The 19,791-nt window shown below is 36.1% G+C and overlaps 1 protein-coding gene across 1 annotated transcript; it reads left to right on the forward strand.

Annotated features, from left to right (window-relative positions):
- Window positions 1-16,262: 16,262 nt before the first annotated feature.
- On the forward strand, window positions 16,263-19,517 carry LOC136224431 (NADP-dependent D-sorbitol-6-phosphate dehydrogenase-like). The gene is made up of 6 exons (XM_066012761.1): window positions 16,263-16,591; window positions 17,150-17,244; window positions 17,338-17,455; window positions 18,000-18,132; window positions 18,770-18,989; window positions 19,077-19,517. The coding sequence occupies exons 1-6, from the start codon at window positions 16,459-16,461 to the stop codon at window positions 19,305-19,307; spliced, it is 930 nt and encodes a 309-aa protein (XP_065868833.1). The 5' UTR covers window positions 16,263-16,458; the 3' UTR covers window positions 19,308-19,517.
- The last annotated feature ends 274 nt before the right edge of the window (window positions 19,518-19,791 follow it).

Consider the following 19,791-nt stretch of genomic DNA (forward strand, 5'->3'; position numbering starts at 1 on the left):
AATAAAGAAATAAAAATAAATCTCGTACTTTCAGTTAATTTTCCGTGCTTTTGATTAGTTTAGGAAATAAAAAAGTCAAGCTAACTCAGCTCGCAAGATTTGTATTTCAGGTACGAGCAATGAGCAAAAATCTACTCAAATACGCGGGGCGTATCATCCTTTACGCGGGGCGTGAAACATGTTGTCAGCAATAATTGCCTTATCCGTAGGCACCATGTGGAATTGACTCAGCATACGCGGGGCGTATGACACATGTCGGAAATAATTGGCCTAATCCTGAAAGTCAGACTGCACTGTCTCCCTGAGTCAACTCTTCGTACGCGGGGCATATAACCATACACGCGAGGCGTACCAGGCAATTCCTCAATGATAAAAACTCAGAGACTCTTTTACGCGGGGCGTACTTCAGCTACGCACGGTGTAAAAGCTCCAATTCAAGCAATAAAACTTCAGAGACTCAAACACGCGGGGCGTACTTTAGCGACGTAGGGCGTGCTTGAGACAACAAGACACGGAATTGGTCCACATGCAGGAGATTTCTGACGGAATGGGCACTTATACGGGGCGTAGACCACCTCACGCGGGGCGTATCATGGGATTTCTGCACCAAATAATGTTGCTCCATACTTGTACTTTGTGAAGTTACAATATTGCCCTTGCTTGATGTCTATAAATAGGAAGCTCTTGAACTTCATTTGACACCAAGAAACAATTACACACTAGAGAGCAAACTATACTTGTTTTGATTATTGTTGTAGTGTAGATTCAGTTTTTGTAGCTAAACTCTCCACCTCGAGAGCTTGTTCGGTTGTTCCGGCATTTCAACGAAGCTCTGCTCCACCATTCGTCACCAAGCTCGAGAGTTCCACCTCCACGACCTAGGAGACGGCTTTGAGTCCGGTTAGCTAGTTTCAAGGGCGGATTCTCCCCTTTTACGTGCTAATTAGCTTGTACTCTTCCTATGTACTAGGCTTGGTTGTATTCCATTTATGTACATTTCATATTTATAATTTCATGATTTATAATCTCTATTTCCCTTTACGTGTTAGTGTTTGCTACTTGTTTTGATATTGATAATTGATTATTGTGTAGGAGAACGTGATTTCCGACGCCATTCGGGCTATCCTTAGGGAGTTATATAGGTGTTGCCCTATCGGAAGTGACAAACCGGAAACCGTAGGAATTGACAAGCCACGGAACTTACAGGTCCTAGTTTCTAATTCCCCCGCATTAGACACGCCTTGACTATGAATCACGTAGTCTAAGTGCTTCACGGGTCGGTCCTACTACACTTAGTCATCTTTGCAAGAGTAAACTATTATCCGTAAACATTTAGAGTCGTTATTTATCATGGTTATAACTTATCGATATTCATCCCAGTTCATAGGGTTTTAGCTACACAAATCTGAGTCGCCAATAGTTAGGGATAGTGTGTAGTTGTGTCTTACTTTACCCCAAAGTAGTCGCCGCTTAAATAACATACGAAACCGAGTCGTCTAATACTTGTAATTATAAATCCCATGGATTCGATACCCGGTCTTAACCGGATTATTACTTGATACGACGGGGTACACTTGCCCCTAAGTAGTCGTAGCGTCTAGTAGAGTTAAGAGCAATTTATAAAGATCACATCCATAGATATAGAGTCCGCACTCATAATATATATATTTCATCATAGAAACTCTACCACTAGGCGTCGCGCTATCAACCATCCCATTTCCCCCTCCATTGCTCGGAGCATTATGTGGTTGGATAAGGCAGATCAGATATGGGCTGACTTGAAGGAGCTTTTCGCTCAAGCGGATTCATTAAGGATTTTAGAGCTCCGGCGAGAGATGCATAGCCGTAAACAAAGTAATGGAAATGTTACGGAGTATTACACCAACCTTAAAATACTGTATGATGAACTGTTAAACCTACGGCCCATACCCAAATGTACCTGCCGGATGGCCTGCAGCTGCGGTGCCTTCAAGGTCTTGCGAGATCAACAGGACGCAGACCAATTGATCACCTTCCTACAGGGACTCAATGAGTCATATTCCACTGTGTCTTCCCATATCCTCCTTATGGAGCCACTGCCGTCACTCAACAAAGTTTATGCTTTGTCTATCTAGCACGAACGACAGATTGGTCTTGCATCTGTCAAACAAGGAGAGGGAAATGAAAGCAATCCGTTCGCAGGGTTCACTAACACACAAGGCAGACAAAACAACAATCGCAACAACTCAAGGTATGCAAATCGTAAAAACACCAGCAAAAATACATCCTTGTGCACTTATTGTGGAAATACAGGCCACACTGAAGACATTTGCTTCAAGAAACACGGTTATCCGCCAAACTATGGAAATAGAAACAAGGGAAATCCTTTCAGAACCAATCAACCCAAGGCCAACTCAGTAGTGAATCAGGGCAGAGACAATGGGGATTCTGGTGAGGAAGATAATAGGCAGGAAAACGCAAAACCGTTCACTCTAACCATTGAGCCATTCAGGGAAAGCCCCGGCCTCACGCAGCAGCGTCAATACCTTCGTCAAGGGAGACAGTTCTGGTAAAAGCCTAAAACCTAACTATGTTTCATCATGCTGGATAATAGACACGGGAGCCACAGACCACATCATTTGTGACACTAAATTATACAATTCATACACAAAAATAGACAAATGTTGGGTAAATCCTCCAAATGGAGAAAATGTCAAGGCAGAGCATGTTGGTACTGTAATCCTAAGTCCACAACTTATTTTGCATAATGTCCTATGCATACTTGCTTTCGATTACAACCTCATATCAACTAGTAAATTGTTGGATACTAGTGAACTGTGCATTGTGATAACTGGGTCCATCTGTGTGATACATGACACAACAAGTTGGAAGAATATTGGCTTGGCTAGGGAGCATGAAGGCCTTTATTATTTAGAGTACCCATTACCTAGTAGTCATTGTTCTGTTTTTTCAATTAAAGCAAATGTATGGCACCAGAGTTTTGGCCATCCCTCTTACGAAAGGATGAAAGGCCTCAACTTACCTTGTAATGACTTTGATTCATCTAAGGAAATACCATGTGACATTTGCCAAAAAGCTAAACAGAAAAAGATATCATTCTCAAACAGTCATAGCATAGCAAAAGAATGCTTTGACCTGATACATGTGGATATATGGGGTCCTGCCATAGAATCATACTCTAGCAAGCGTTATTTCCTAACTATACTTGACGATCATAGCAGGTATACATGGGTAACACTAATGTAAACAAAAGGGGAAGCAAGCACAACATTACAACAGTTTTGCACATACGCTAAAAGATAGTTCAACAAGGACATAAAGACGGTTAGGACGAACAATGGCCTTGAGTTTATCATGAAGGATTTTTACGCAACAAACGGAATCATACATCAGACATCATGCCCAAAAACACCACAACAAAACGGCTGGGTAGAAAGGAAATATCTTGACATCATGAATACCACACAGGCACTCATGTTTCAAAGTTCCTTGCCTAAGGAGTTTTGGCCGGAGGCAGTCAGCCACACAGTCTATCTCATAAACAGGTTGCCTTCGACACCTATCCTAGGACAGACTCCTTATCAAAGGGTGTACGGAGAGAAAAGCAATCTAGAGGACCTCAAGGTCTTTGGGTGCCTAGCGTATGCATCATCACTAGACAGACACAAGAGCAAATTTACAGAAAGAGCAATCAAATGTGCATTTATAGGATACATGCATGGCATAAAGGGTTTCAGACTCTTAAATTTAAACACTAACATCTTTTTCTTTTCCAGGCATGTCAAGTTTTTTGAACAATGTTTCCCGTTTTCAGAGACCAATCAAAGAACAGAAAAATTTTACAGCGAAGAAGAGTTAGACTCTTTGCACATTGCAACCATGACTGACAATGAGGATGAAACCCCTGGCACAGACATACAAGCAAGGATACCAGAAATTACGTAGCATGTAGATGCAATACAGATAGACAATAACGAGCCCATAGAAACATAAGACACAAATACTCAACCAGCCAGTGAAAGACCTCAGAGAACAAAAAAGGCCCCAACTTATCTCAGGGATTATCACTTAGCTTTAATACAAGGTTCACCATTGCCTTGTCTTACAAACTCTCCACATGCCCTTCCAAAATATCTCACATATGAAAAGCTTTCCCCTACCAAGAGATTTTTCTCCCTTAACATCACTTGTCACAAGGAACCTGCAACATACAAGGAAGCTAAGTCAAATTAGAGTTGGGTAAAAGCCATGAAAAATGAGCTAGCAGCCCTAGAAGCGAATCAAACATGGCACTTGGTCACTTTACCTAAGGGAAAACGACCCATAGGCTGCAGATGGGTTTATAAGATCAAGCATAAAGCGGACGGGAGCATCTCGAGGTATAAGGCCAGACTCGTGGCAAAAGGGTATAACCAGCAGGAAGGCGTTGATTTCACGGCAACCTTCACTCATGTTGCAAAGTTTACGACAATTAGAATGCTTCTAACTCTAGCCATTAACAGAAATTGGCATATACACCAGTTGGATATTGACAATGCTTGCCTGCACGAGGATCTAAGTGAAGACATCTACATGACTTTGCCTCCAGGGATCGAGCCACAACACAACAAGCAAATTTGTAAGCTTAACAAAGCCCTTTATGGGCTCCGACAAGCCGGTCGACAGTGGAATGCCAATCTTACGGCAACCATCAAACAAATGGGATTTGCCCAATCCATAGCTGACCCTTCATTGTTTACCAAAATTGAAGTAGGGCACATAACTGCAATTTTGGTTTACGTCGACGATGTTATACTGGCAGGAAGCGACATGTACGCCATTGCCATGGTCAAAGCTCATCTGAATGACACCTTCAGCATCAAGGATCTGGGCATCATACACTATTTCCTCGGCTTCGAATTCTCTCGCACCAACCGTGGTCTCCACATGTCACAAAGGAAATATACATTAGAAATGTTGCATGAAATGGGATTTATTGACTATAAGCCAGCCTCATCCCCAGCCTTACCAAATTACAAGCCTAGCCAAAATGAAACACTACTACTAGACAATACACCCTATAGACAGCTTATCGGAAAATTACTCTACCTTACACACACAAGACTAGATATTTCTTTTATCGTGAATCAACTGTCTCAACATCTTGTACAACCAACTACAGAAGATCAAAGTAGAGCTCAAAGGGTGATATGTTACCTCAAAAGAACGGTTGGCCTAGGCTTGTTCTTCCCCGTCATCAACGACCTCCAGTTACAAGCTTTCACGGATTCTGACTGGGCAAACTGCACAGAAACGCGATGATCGGTGACTGGGTATGTAGTTTTTCTCGGATCCGCTTTGATCTCGTGGAGATCAAAGAAACAAAACACAGTATCACGCTCCTCATCGGAAGCCGAGTACCGAGCCATGGCTTCCACCTCCTGCGAGCTCCATTGGCTCACAAATCTCCTTCAAGATCTCAACTCGCCGCCGACCAAAGCTTCTCTCCTCTTCTGTGACAATATATCATCCATGCATATCACCCAGAACCCCATTTTCCATGAGAGAACGAAACACATAGACATCGATTGCCATGTGGTTCGCGAGAGAGTCTAGGCAGGTCTCATACGCCTCATGCCGATCCGTCCCCCTTACAACTCGCCGATTTGTTCACCAAAGCACAACACTCATCGCAGTTAAGGTTTCTTTTAAGCAAACTAGGCTTGAAGAGCCAGTATCAAGTCTAGTTTGAGGGAGGGTATTGAAGATACAAGCATAAAAATGGATGAGTTCTTGATCAATTACAGAAGTTTTTCGACAAGAAGAAGAAAGAAGTTCGAATGAAGGAAGGAAGAGAGGAAGAGAGCCTTTTGGCTTTCCTTTCTCGAAGGAATAAGGAAGTAAAGGAGCAGTAAATCATCAAGTACACATCACAAGACTTTAAGTCTATTTTGACACGCAAATTACTTGCTCAAGGCACATGCATCTTTTTGCTCCAGCCAAGGGCACTTTCGTCCTTTCCAACACATTGGCACATTCTAGAAAGAGTTCATCAGCTTATTGTATTCTCCATCACACCCAATCACACCTCAAAGGCATCTCCACCATCCATCACAATGATTGTGATCAAAGGACTCATATCAAGACACTTGTTTTTCTTTTTTTCTTGTTCATTAAGTTTACTTGGTGGACAAACCTAACATTTAGATATAAATGTAATAGTTATAAGTATTTTATTTTTAATGAGAAATTAAGGAGTTCAAGAATTTCACCTCATTCAACTTTAATATGCTATTTAATTTTAGTGATTTCAACCTTCATGAAAATTGTTGAATTTATTTTTCTATTTCATATAACTATGAAGGATGGCAGAGGTTCCTAAAATTGAAAGGTGCATTCCTAAAGAAGATGAATGAAAGGTTCTGGCAACCTCTTGGTAATGAGTTATACTCGTGAGTAAAATTTCTTTGATTGGATTGTTTGCAAAGTCATAAATTGTTTTAGAGCATGTGATTACATAACTAATGCTATTTTTGCTTGAGGTATGAGCTTGTTTAGTTGGTGGGTATTATGTTTATTGTATTTCTAAAATTTAATGTTTGACTTTCTATTTTTTTTCAGATTTTTCTGAATAATGTGATAATGATGGTCAAGTTTGATAATCAGAAGGATGATATCGATGGACTTCAAGAATTTTTAGAGTTGTGAAGAATAGATAATGATTAGTATAATATACTTGTAAAATTAGATTGTTAGATATCCTAATATTTTTAGTTAAATAAATATACTAACTACAAATTTATATTAATAAAATACTTTTATTTTTAAACTTTTATTTTGTTTCTAGTTTTAATAAAATAATTTTATTTTTTACTTTTATTTTGTTTCTAGTTAACGTAATATAAAATAATATTTTAATATATTTTAATTATATATATATATATATATATATATAAATAAATTAATGTAATGCTACTATATTAAAAAAATTTGTAACCAATAAATAATTGTTACAATAAAGATATTGTTAAAAAATTATTTTATGACAATAATAATTGTCATAAATATTTTTTTGTAACGACTAACTAAAGTTGTCACACATTTTTACAGTAACTTAAAAATAATATGTGATAATATATTATATTTGTGATAATATTTTATTTGTCAGTTACAATAAAAGTTGTAACAATTAAAAGTAGTGTGACAATATAGAAGTAGAGCGGATAGACTGATCTGGCAATTCACTAAAAATGGGCATTACTCAGTTAAATTTGGGTATAGGGCGTTAGAGAAGAGGAAGTGGATTGGGGAGTCAATAGTGGATTGGAGTCGAATATGGGATATCTTGTTACCACCCAAAATTAAGTTATTCTTTTAGAAATTATGCACAAAATGTCTCCCCTTGAGATCAGCTTTAAGAAATCGACACATGCTAATTTCGAGTAACTGTGTTATATGTGAAACAAACATAGAATATGGGTGGCATTTGTTCTGTATGTGCCCATATGCGACTAGATGTTGGCAAGAGGTGGGACTGAACCCACCAATGGGAGATTACGAAGATGTTGTGGATTGGCTGGCGGAGAAGTGCGAAAGTGAAAATACAACCTTCCTAACTAAGGCTATTTGTGTGTTGTACTCAGTATGGCAAAATAGGAATGTTGTATATTGGAAGAAAGAGGTAAAACAAGCAAGCATCCAGATGAGAGGAGTTAGAAAATTTGTGGAGGATTGGATTGAAGCGAAGGAGCGAAGAACCGAAGTTCTGTCCCAACAATTAGTAGGCGGAAAGGAAGGAGAGTCGAAGATCAGCCGAGATGAGGGAAGGACTGTCAGATATCAGCAGACAAACAATGAACCGTCTGAGGTTTTAGGCGCTGTAAACAGGAATATGGACAGGGAGGAGACGGTGCAGGAAAACGGGATACAAATGGAGGTAGATGATCGGGATTTGAGTAGAAGGGCGGTCGAGAGGTCTGCTGGGACTAGAAATTTGGGAGCTGATCGACACCAACTAAGACGTTCGGCAGCAAAAGTTGGAAGCTTAAATTAGAGCGTTAATTTTAGGAGGCAAGAGGGCGGTAGTCACTAGCAAAGGCCAGTAGGAGGAGGGATAAAATGCAACCTGGATGGTGCGGTTTTTCAGGAATTAGGATATTATGGCTGGGGAGTTGTCATTAGATCAAACACGGGAGAATTTATGGCGAGAGCAAACGGGGCTATTCCAGGAATTCATGAAGCAAGGGTTGTGGAAGCTTTGGCATTGAGGGCGGGACTGATATGGGCAATCAAGATGGAAGTCGAGTTCGTCCAGTTCGAAATGGATGTGAAGGTTGTAGTTGACGGGATTCAGAAAAGAGAACCAGACTTGTCTGTTTTTGGGGATATCCTAAAGGATTATAGAGAGTTAATGTTAAATAAGACGTTTTCTGTGTCTTTTACTCTGCGACTAACGAATAGAGCAGCGCACAATGTAGCGAGACATGCTCGTTCTGATGCTAATTGTTATTCTTTTTTTAATGAGCCGGATTGGCTAATAAGTGTAATTATGGAGGACATTCATGCCTCAGTTATATAAGATTCGTTTATTCCAAAAAAAAAGTAGTGTGACAATATATTCCTTGTCACAAAAACTAAAAAATTTGGTGACAATATTTTATCATCACATTTGGAATAAACCTTTAGCAATGGAGTTTTGCATGACAACCTACTTGGCAACTATTTATTGTCACATAATTTTTTTCATGACAAATTTTCACAATTATGTGACAATAATTGTTGTCACAAGCAGTCCATTTTCTCGTAGTGCTCGAACCTAATCGCAAGATTCTATGGAAAGAAAGAGAATAATTTATCTTGGTGATTAAAGATTGGTTGAGTCGCGTCTTTATTATGAATTATAAACTTAAATCACTATTTGGACATCGATTAATCCAAGAAATCTTGTCATTTGGCGCTTGATCTATCCAAAATTTTATCATTTGGTCACTGAACTATCCCAATTGGTGAAATTTCATCCAATTTGGATGGAAACTTAATAGAATTATTGACATACGATAATATTTTGACAACTAGACTTGATAAATTTTAGGTTAGAGATTTGTTTTCTTGTTTTAGTCTCATTAATTATTTGGGTAAATAAACTTTAAAACATACGGCATGTCAAGTCCATATGTAAAAATATCACCACATATATAAAATACAACAATTTATAGAAAACCCATCAATGTAAGAAAGCATCAATTTATAGTTTCTCCCTCATTAATCCTTCCTATATCATATAATCTTTGTTAATTTGGTATCCAAATTTGCATAAATTCAAACTTCAATGGAATGGAAGAATATGTAAGGTAGTGTGAGCACAGACTTTTTCCGACCCTGATGATGAGATTAAGTTGCATGTGCTCAGTATATTACAGGTGGACTTCACATCACGTCGTACGAGATCACGAGCTAGCACCCGAGCCACATTTTTATGGGAAATTGGTTTTTCTTCAAAGGTGTAGCCGACCGGCTTCAAGTAGTGGTTGATCGACCACTTTTTGTTTTCAGGAATGTTGTCGTTTTGTATAAGGTCAAATATGTCCTATTTACTCATCAGTACCCGATCGGCTACAGGTTGTGACCGATCAGCTACCATGATGGTTCGGTAGTTATTTTATACGTGCCTTTATCAACTCTCCACTAGATGAGCAGTTGAGAAAAGGGAAAAGAACGTATATGAAGAGTGGGAACTGCCATTTACAGGGGGAATTTTGAATTTTGGATAAAAAAAGATGCAGAGGAGAAAGAAAAGGAGAGAAGATGGAGTTTTGATAAAAAAAAAGATACAAAAAGCAAAACAAAAGAAAAGAATTTTGAGAAGAAAGATACATAAAGAGAGAAAAGTGTCAGGAAAGGAAATTCTGAGAGAAACTTTTGATTCGGGTTTCAAATCACATTTGAAACTATATGTGGTGGTTTCATTTTGTTTCAATTTCAATCCAAATTCAGCTTACTATGCTTGGATACAAGTTCAGTTTAAGGGTCTGTTCGATTGCGCTTGTGACTCCACGTCTCAGTAAAACTGGATAACAACCCGGAAGGTAAATTCTAAAGATTTTAAATGTCTACTTTATTATTTAAAACTTGTCTTATTTAATTTTTTGTGCTTCTTTCTTTGTTGTGCTTGAAGAAGAATTCTGGAATTCTGCGTGCAGTGGCCGATCGACTACACTCGTAGCTAATCGGCTACAGACACAGAATTCCAGAATTCTGCCTCCATTTTAATTAATCAGGTTGAGTAGATAATTTTCTAGATTCGGTAAATTTACATTTCAGTATGTATGATTAGTTATTTAATTCCTAAATATGTGAAATAAAATCAATCTCGGCTTCAAATAGTATTTTAGGCATTATGAAAATATTAAATCAGTTAGAATTGATAAACTAGGTTGGTGAATCAAATTGTCATGATGTGTAGCTAGATTTGTAGGATTTGATTAAGTCCTATATGATCGAGTCCGGTGTCATAGTGTAAATATGAAAGACGGATCCAAATATCTCATAGCTAATGTTTATCTGTTTTACACGTTTTATTTATGATTTAGAATCTATTGTGTAGGATTTGATATTAAAATCAGGTTGTAATTTATAATTCTGAATTTATTTATCGCTTTTCATACAAATGTGTGGTGAATATATACGTGAATTGGAAATGATGTAGAAATATTGGTATTTTAACAAAAGACAAGTCTACGCGTTTAGTAATCAAACTCTTAAAATCGTTTAATTCATGAACCCAACTCTGAAGAGATGGCATAATGTAAGCCCATATGTCATCTAAATTTTGTTTCCGTATATTAATCCCGAGTGGCGACTCTAATATATTAAATTAGCCCGAAAACATGATAAAAGGCTAATAAGTAAAACATACACCGAAAAGGACACGCCAATCATCGTCCTTAAAAATGTTATTTGACGATGTAATGTTCAAACAAAACCTTTTTTTTCTGAATCAAACTCTCCTCATATTAGTACCAGCGAGACCTTTCCTTGAACCACCATTTACGGTCAGCAACTCCGTCAGGAGACGGACTCATGCAGCAGCCAAACGAGCTAAGGCAGCTATTGGTATCAGAGAATTTTATTTGCAAAGGAACTAGTTTTAATAATAAAATCCTAAAAATAAATTAAAAATCTCAAGAAAAAGTTAATAAATACAAAATAAATACTTTATCAACTCGAAATTCATTTTTAGCCAAAGATCCTTGCAAAGTAGAGTTTTTCCTTGAATCTAGTGTACAAACACTTTGAAAACAGACTTCAAAAACATAAGTTACATAAAATGGATCCAAAAAAGAGGTTCAAACTCTCTTCTTGATGAACAGAGTTAGAAGATCCTCATTTTCTGGAAATAAACTTCAAAAAATCATTAAAATTTGAAAATAACTCAGATTAACCTCAAATCAAAGCTAACAAATCAAGAATAAATTAATTTAGCTAGAAAAGCAATAAAAAGTCACTTTGTTTCATAGAAATTACCCTTAGAGCATGCCTTTAGTGCTGTTGTTGATTTTAATCCGCTAGATCATTCCCGACTCCAATTTCGAGACATAAAATGAGGTGAGAAGGTTTGGGTTATTGATTATGAATTAATCAAAATCTAAAACTTTTATAAAAAAAAGACAAACAATTAAAATAAAGCCTTCTCTCTCTAGAAAAAAATTTCTCAAAAAATCCTAAAAGTATTTCTATCAATTAGAGCTATTTTCTCTAATTTTTGGTATCTAAATCAGTAAATTCGGACTTGTATTTATAGGAGAAAAGGCCCCTAAAATCTAAAATTGTACCGAAATCATGAATAGAACCGAGCGGCCGAAATAGAGCTGGCCCGACCCTATTTCTGTAGGGCGGCTGTAATTCGTACGAAAAAGATTTCGACATCTTCTGAATTTTTCAGAAAGATCCCTTCATGTTGGGGCGTGCCACTATTCGATAAAGTTCATGCCATCCGACTTTACTTAGAGCCGTATCATCTCTATTTAAGGCAGTTCGGCTCTAATTGCAGTCTAATTAGAATCAGATGTATGAAATAGAGCCGAGGAGGCCAAATTTTGTTCATAAAAATCCGAAATAAATTACAAATACTTAGTTATATTTTTCCTTATTAGTCGTATAACAACATCATCTAGTCGTGACTATAACCGATGCAGCCAACGTTCCCTATCAAACCCTGGTCAATAACATTATCTCTACAGGAATTATAACCTCTTCCTCTAGATTAATTAGGGAACTCTTCCCATCATTCACTCTAGCAAGCACTCTAGTAAGTTTCTTTACTTTTCCTTATTGGCCGGTGAATGTTGTAGTTCATGCGTAATACTTTTTACATGTGTGCCAAAAAGTGGTTAGAAGTTGATGAAGTACTTATTTTATTCAGATGGGGAAATGACATTGGATTTTGGGACCATTTATATATTTAATTCCATTGATACAACAATGATGAATATGCATTTTTCGAAAACTGAAAAGAAATGTGTTAGAAATTTTCCACTGTATAATGAGGTATTTTCCATATTTGGAGACTGTTTAGATATGTTGACATTTGATGCATATTTTTATAAAACTTATGAAGATTGTTTGGAAATCTTGTATGTGATAGGTTTTCCTCAGCAGTCATTCAAGTAATGTAAGTTTTTTTATATATATTTTCATAAAGGTTAACTTTTTTTTTTAATGCATGTTTTTTTTTCAGTGACTATGGTGTTTTCGTGATGACATTTACTCTATATATATCTATATATATATATATATATATATATATATATATATATATTGTTGAGGAAAAAGATATTTCTAATTTATTGATTCAATGATACATATTTTTTTATTAAAGGTTGGTTATCAAGAAAGAGCCGAAGACGGACATCCCAGCTATGATGGCACCCCCGACCCCAACTCCAAAGCCCTCGAACCAATATTATTAAAGATTCAAAGATACATATGACAAGGCTTAAAAACTTTGGTTTACCATTATGAGAATGTCAAGCGTGTTAAAAAGTATGACATCAATAATGAATTTGTTAAATCCTATTTTAATGCTGATATGATTGACGAATATTTGTTATAGGTATTTTTATTTACAAATTAATGATATACAATTTGAGAACAATATCCATATTGTAAATAAAGGTTTTTTTTTGTGTTAATTGATGTATTTTGACTTAAACTATATTTAAATCAATTTGAAGTTACGTACATTGCATTTGATTTAATTTTCACCCACTTTCATTATTTTTTAATCACTTTCTGTTACTTCTTAGTTTGTTGAAAGTGGGTTAACCATTTATATATTTGCTTCTTTATTGATTGTGTGAAATTTTAGTTAATTTTTTATGATGTGAAAACTGTTTAAAGTCATATTTAAGTTATTTTAATCATGTTCTATTTTTTTATCTTAGTCATTTTCATTGACGTGCAACCACTTTCATGTGATTTTAGTTACTTTCAATAACTTTCTGTCTGTCACAGTCACATTGAAATCAACTCAAAGTGAGTATAATTTATATATTTGTAATGAAAGTGCTTACAGAGTTATTATTTATAAAACATTGCATTACTGTTGCTTTTGCTTGAGTGTATTTTATAGGTGTTGTTCATAATTTTTTTTTTGTAGTTGGTGTTCATGAATGTTTTGAGAATTACGAACTTTAACTTTTTTTAATGTGAATATTAAAATTTATAATACATCTTTGTTGATGTTTTCTTCCACTTTCAATTTATTTTGAGAAGAAGATTTTTTTGTGAGTTTTTTATGTTATTTTTGGAAGATTTTTTTTTAAATGTACGAAACAGAGTTTGTATGTTTTATTAATTTTCTTAATAATTTGAAATTGAGTTATAACTAATTTCATGCGCTTTCACTAGATTTCATTGACTTTATGCAATGGTGAAATTAATGAAAGTGAATTAAATTTGATGTCTTTGTTGTTTTTATTTATTTCATTATTGTAGTTTTTCTTAATTTTTTTAATTAACTTTTATTTTTATTTTTTAGAGGATTTTTTTTATATGTTCTTACCTGAATGAGAATCGCGATGAGGTTGTTTTATTTTTTCTTTTTGTCTTTTTTATCTTTTCAAATTAAATTTATTGTTTTCAAATTTTATGAATTTTTGTATTTGTAAATGAAAAAACAGTTTTTTTTTCTTCTAGATTGTTGTCGTATTAGAGAAATTAAAATTCACATGAAGATATAAAAATTGTAAAACAGTTTTTTTTTCTTCTATATTGTATTTGTTTGGAATGCTCACACTCCCCCTTCTCGCTCCTTCACATCCTGGAGAGTTTTGCATGGAAGGGTTCCGACTCATGACCTTCTGCAGCGTCTAGGCTTCTCTTTTGCCTCTCGTTGCGTTCTTTGTGGTAGGGATGCTGAGTCCATTAAGCACTTATTCATTAGCTGTTCTTTTGCAGATTCTCTATGGAGGGCCTTTGAGATTCATTTTGACTGCGCTTTACCTCGTCATTACCAATTCATCCACTTCTTCAACACTCTTCGTAGCATTCATTTTGGCTCTCAGGTGTCGATGATCTGGCGTGTTGCCGCTATCTCTTGTATCTGGTTAATCTGGCACTGCAGGAATGAAACAACCTTTAAGGGGGTTTCTCCTTCTATTCAACACTCGAAGATCACCCTATTTCGAATGATTCGAGAGTCATTGGCCTCTTCTAAAGGTTTTTGCTCTTCGAGGAGAGATGCTGATATCTTATCCCATCTTATGGATTCTCCAAGGCCGCCTCCGGCTCCCAACATTATTCCAGTTCATTGGCTTAAACCTCCTCCGGGTTGGGTTAAAGTCAATGTGGACGGCTCTGCTTTTGGTACTCCTGGCGAGGCGGGAGTGGACGGTATCTTTCGTAATTATCGAGGATTTCCCAAAGGTTGCTTTGCTTTTTCTACTCCTCCTTCTTTTGCTTACATGGCTGAGTTGAGAGCTGCTATATTCGCAATTGAACTTGATTGGGAGAAAAATTGGCATCAGCTCTGGGTTGAGTCTGACTCCATGTACGTAGTTAATCTACTTCGTCTTCGTTCCATGGATGTTCCTTGGAGTATTCGACAAGAATGTTTGCACTGTCTCGGCATTATTTCTAGGATGAACATTATTTTTACACACATCTTTAGGGAAGGAAATCGCGTTGCCGATGCTTTGGCAAAATTTAGAGTCTCTTCCTCAGTGATCAATTGGTGGCCTTCAGCTCATGCTTTTTGTCACAAATTTATCAATGATGACATCTGTAATTTTTTTCATTTGCGTTTTTCTCGACCTTTCCTAAACTTTTCTCTTCCTCAAACACTCGCCTTTTCTTTTTTTTAATATATGACGGGTTTGACAGTTCTTGGGCCATCCGCTCAAGGTCTGTCTCGTCCCAATTTCTATAAAAAAAACAAAAAAAAAATGCTTTTTATGCACATTTTTATCTAGAGTTTGGGTAGCTTGAATTTTTATATGTACAAAATTTGAATTTTTTTTGCTTAGAATATATTTATATAGCGTTTAATATTTTTAAGAATGTTGGAAAAACAATATTTTAGGAACATTGATTTTAATTTTTTTAATATTTTCTAAATAATTCGCGCGTTTCACATTTTAGAAATAAAAGTATTGTTTTTTTGGTGTTTGGGCGAATTCCCTGATAAAATATATGTATACTAATTCCGTTAAATAGAAATATAGAATCAAATGTTTGAAAATTTCATTAGTTAAAAAAAAGATAATGTCCAAATTTACACTTATCATTTTGGGGAAGCGTATATTTATCTTGAATGTATGAAATGTTAAATTTTTAATCTTAACGTTTTTAAGAAAGACTAATTTACTTCTAACTCACAAAATAGTTGAAGTAACATGTTAATTATTTGATCCATTATTTAACTGTCGCATTAGATCTTGCAAACATTAATTATGATTAAAATGTTTAATATATTATTAACAAAATTTCAAGCAATCTATCTAAATATCAACAACCAAACGTGTCGTATATAAAAAAAATTCTCAAAAATATTTATTATGTTATTAGCTTGGTTAATGCAGCTCGCCAAAATGTTGGAAACTATTTGAGTTCATTGAAAAGTTCGACGTGATAATTAAATAAGGGCTAACCCAACCATTTCAAATTGAATATCAGATGAAGTTAAAGTTGATCCGATTTGAAAATATCACAGATAAAATTTTAGTATTTTATGAGTTAGAAGGAAATTTGCACCTATATACAAAAAAATGAAGAAAAGATAATTCTAAATGTGTATTATTTGGAGCGTACGGCGATTCAACGATCTGAACTCAGTAAAAGCAAAAGGCCAAAAAGACACAGCCACCACTCCAATCAAAGCATCTCCGTCCTCAACTCTATAGTATCTCCGCCTCCACCCATATACTATCAAAGCCTCTGGTTGATCAGGAATTAGGATTTTCTACTTGGAAAGTAAAAGAAATGGCAATAACACTGAATAGCGGCTTCAAAATGCCCATAATTGGTCTGGGCGTATGGCGTATGGACAGCAAAGATGTTAGAGACCTCATCATAAATGCCATCAACATTGGTTATCGCCATTTTGATTGTGCTGGTACTCTTTCTCTTCTTCTCTTTCTGTTCTTGTTTGCTTCAAAGCTACTGGGTTAGTGTTCTGAGTTTCTAGATGATTGTGATACAATTGCCTCGCAAAATCTGTTAGTATTTATTTGGGGAAAACACTCTTATGTCACTAATGTTGCATAAACACGTTCTATTTCTTAGCTTCATAGTTAACAGATGAATGAATGCCATATACCTCTTTTGGGAGAGCGAGGGCAACCTAGGTTTCTAGGCTCAATTATGTTGAACTATAGGGTAGGAAAGATTATTTCTCGATTAATTTTCAAATTGATACTTTGGCAGTAATAGATACATTTCGCACACAGGAAAAAAAGAAAAGATCAATCGACCATTCAAATGAAAGACAATTGTTGATCGTAGTTGTTTGTATAGATGCAAAACAAATTTAAGATTGATAAATTCCAAGTTTGCTACGCCCGTTGACCCAGCAGAATATAAGATTCAGTGGAAACCGATTAGGGAGGAGTTTGGAACTGATGAACTGGTTATTCCTGACCCATTTTTGTGACTAATTTGTGTTTGGGTATAGCTGATTACAAGAATGAAGCTGAAGTGGGAGAAGCACTTGCAGAAGCTTTTCAAACTGGTCTTGTCAAGAGGGAGGACCTTTTCATTACCACCAAGGTTCATAATCCATTCACATATTTTCCCATTTCATTGGATTTACTACTTCCGAATTGTGCTGACGGTGACAATGAATTATATTTACGTTTGCAGCTCTGGAATTCAGACCATGGACATGTCGTTGAGGCCTGTAAAGATAGTTTAAAGAAACTTCAGCTTGACTATCTGGATCTCTACCTTGTTCATTTCCCTGTTGCCACTAAGCATACTGGTAATTCTATATTCACTGTTATCTCCATTATAGTGTACATTTTTATTTTTTAATCTGAGCTTTTGATGTGTCCTGTGATATATGACTACCTTGGGGACTCTTGTATTAAAAAGCACTATTTAACATTACCGAATTTATTGCTAGGACAATCGACGTTTTAAGTAAAATCTTTGAGCAGTAGTTTCTCAGGGAATATGGATCGAATGCACACCTTTTCTATGTATAATGTACTAAGTATCACAAGTGTGGTTTGTTTTCCACTGCATAATGAATAGGGATAGTGCCGTATACTCTATGCTAGGTGGTAGATCTAGAACAGGATATTTAGTGACAGTAGAAGATACAGGTTTCAAAGTTCACTCGAAAAACTGGCAAATTGAGCATCTGCATTTTCTATCTAGATTCCGTAACTTTCGTATCTGATTGACAAGCTCCTACAACTTGAAATTTGGCACCAAACTGAAAAACTTCTATTTCATTGCTTGAATTGTTGATCCCAAAAGTAGAGCTTCTTGTTCACTTAAATTATGCTGTGTTTACATAGGAGTTGGTACAACTGGCAGTGCTTTAGATGAGGATGGAATTCTGGAGATTGATACAACCATATCCTTGGAAACAACCTGGCGTGATATGGAAAGTTTGGTTTCATTGGGTTTGGTTCGTAGCATTGGGATCAGGTACTGAGGGAGACACATTGCTATCTTTTGTATGCTTACCAATTGGGTAATAGGCAATAGCTAATATGATACACCTACAACAAATGCATGTAGGAACTATTGAGTTTAGCTTGAGCACACTGCTTTTTCAAAACCCTTAACAAAAAAAGAAAAATCTTCATATGCTTTCAGCAGATATCTTTGAGTCTACTATAACAAATATTGTTATTGTGACAGTTGGAAAGGTATTTTTTATGCATGAATCAGTTATTATGTGGCCTTCAAACAAAGAGCTGAACAGAAAAAGGACATAAAAGATTCATTGAAAATCTAAGAACCTCGAAATTGTGCCGCTCTAAATTGAAAACTGTAATAGTACGACTTAAGATATGCAGTCGCATGTTTCTTTTCAGTTTTCACCTTCTTTTTGGCATTAGTTTCCAATTCTAGAGAAAAGTGCACAGATCGACAAAGCATTAAGGTATAGTATAGTTAAAATTCTAGAGTTTGATGCATATCCTTTTACTGGTGGTGGTAAATCTAATATCACATACAAGTACAGAGATCGTCGATATTCGTACTATGACTTGAGATTTCTGCATACGTATTTCCTTTCCTCTGATTTGGGATTGTGCTCTAATAGAAAGTTTATTTGCAGCAACTATGACATTTTCCTAACTAGAGATTGCTTAGCCTACTCAAAAGTGAAACCTGCTGTGAATCAAATTGAAACACATCCATACTTCCAACGTGAATCTCTTGTTCAATTCTGTCAGAAGCATGGCGTTTGTGTTACAGCTCACACTCCTCTCGGAGGGTCTGTGGCTAATACTGAATGGTTCGGGACAGTCTCATGTTTGGATGATCCAGTTCTAAGAGTAAGTATGCTGTCATTATCCCAAGTTATCATCATCCTCGTCAACATTCTTTTTTACCATTTCTCATATCTCCTTTCCTTATGCAAGGGTTTGGCTGAGAAATACAAAAAGACAGCCGCGCAACTTGTCCTTCGATGGGGCATCCAGCGAAACACAGTTATCATCCCCAAGACATCAAAACTCGAGAGACTGAAAGAAAATTTTGAAGTTTTCGACTTTGAGTTGAGCAAAGAGGACATGGACGTAATCAAAAGTTTGGAGAGGAAATACCGGACCAACCAACCCGCAAAGTTTTGGGGAGTAGATCTTTATGCTTAAGCATGTTTGCCAATATAACTTGAGGTTGCTTCTCTTGAGAGTAGTTTGTAAGCTGGCCCATCTATCCATTTGCAGTTGCTCTAAATAAATGTGTCCATTGTGTTACTTGTGAGTATTGACAATACATTTAAGGACTTCATTTAAGGACTTCATGGATTTGTGTTCATCTTATTTCCATTGGAATTTTAATAACTCACCAGTTACTTTTAATTGTGTATTTGTTTTAATAATTAGAGTTTGGTTTGGCTTTTCTTGCCATTTGATTAAGTTGTTAAAAGTGAAGAAGTCAATCTAAATGTGATTATGTGAAATTGATTGATCTCAGTTTTGATGATTGCAACAGTTTTTTGACTGAAAATAAATGGAATGGATTAAACAGCTCTCTAAAGGTGCATATCAATTGGTCAATGGAATAGGAACAATGACGAAGTCTGAGGTTGAGGTTGATATGCAGCAAATAGAAAGAAAAGTTATTAGCTATATT

This window comes from Euphorbia lathyris, chromosome 3 (genome assembly GCF_963576675.1).
Source record: "Euphorbia lathyris chromosome 3, ddEupLath1.1, whole genome shotgun sequence".
NCBI lineage: Eukaryota > Viridiplantae > Streptophyta > Magnoliopsida > Malpighiales > Euphorbiaceae > Euphorbia > Euphorbia lathyris.

What these genes read in the sequence shown, in the direction of transcription:
- LOC136224431 (XM_066012761.1), top strand. Translation starts at nt 16,459, where the DNA reads ATGGCAATAACACTGAATAGCGGCTTCAAAATGCCCATAATTGGTCTG. An exon ending in TGTTGCCACTAAGCATACTG is followed by an intron (nt 17,456 to 17,999) that starts GTAATTCTATAT and finishes GTGTTTACATAG; the next exon opens with GAGTTGGTACAACTGGCAGT. An exon ending in GTTCGTAGCATTGGGATCAG is followed by an intron (nt 18,133 to 18,769) that starts GTACTGAGGGAG and finishes GTTTATTTGCAG; the next exon opens with CAACTATGACATTTTCCTAA.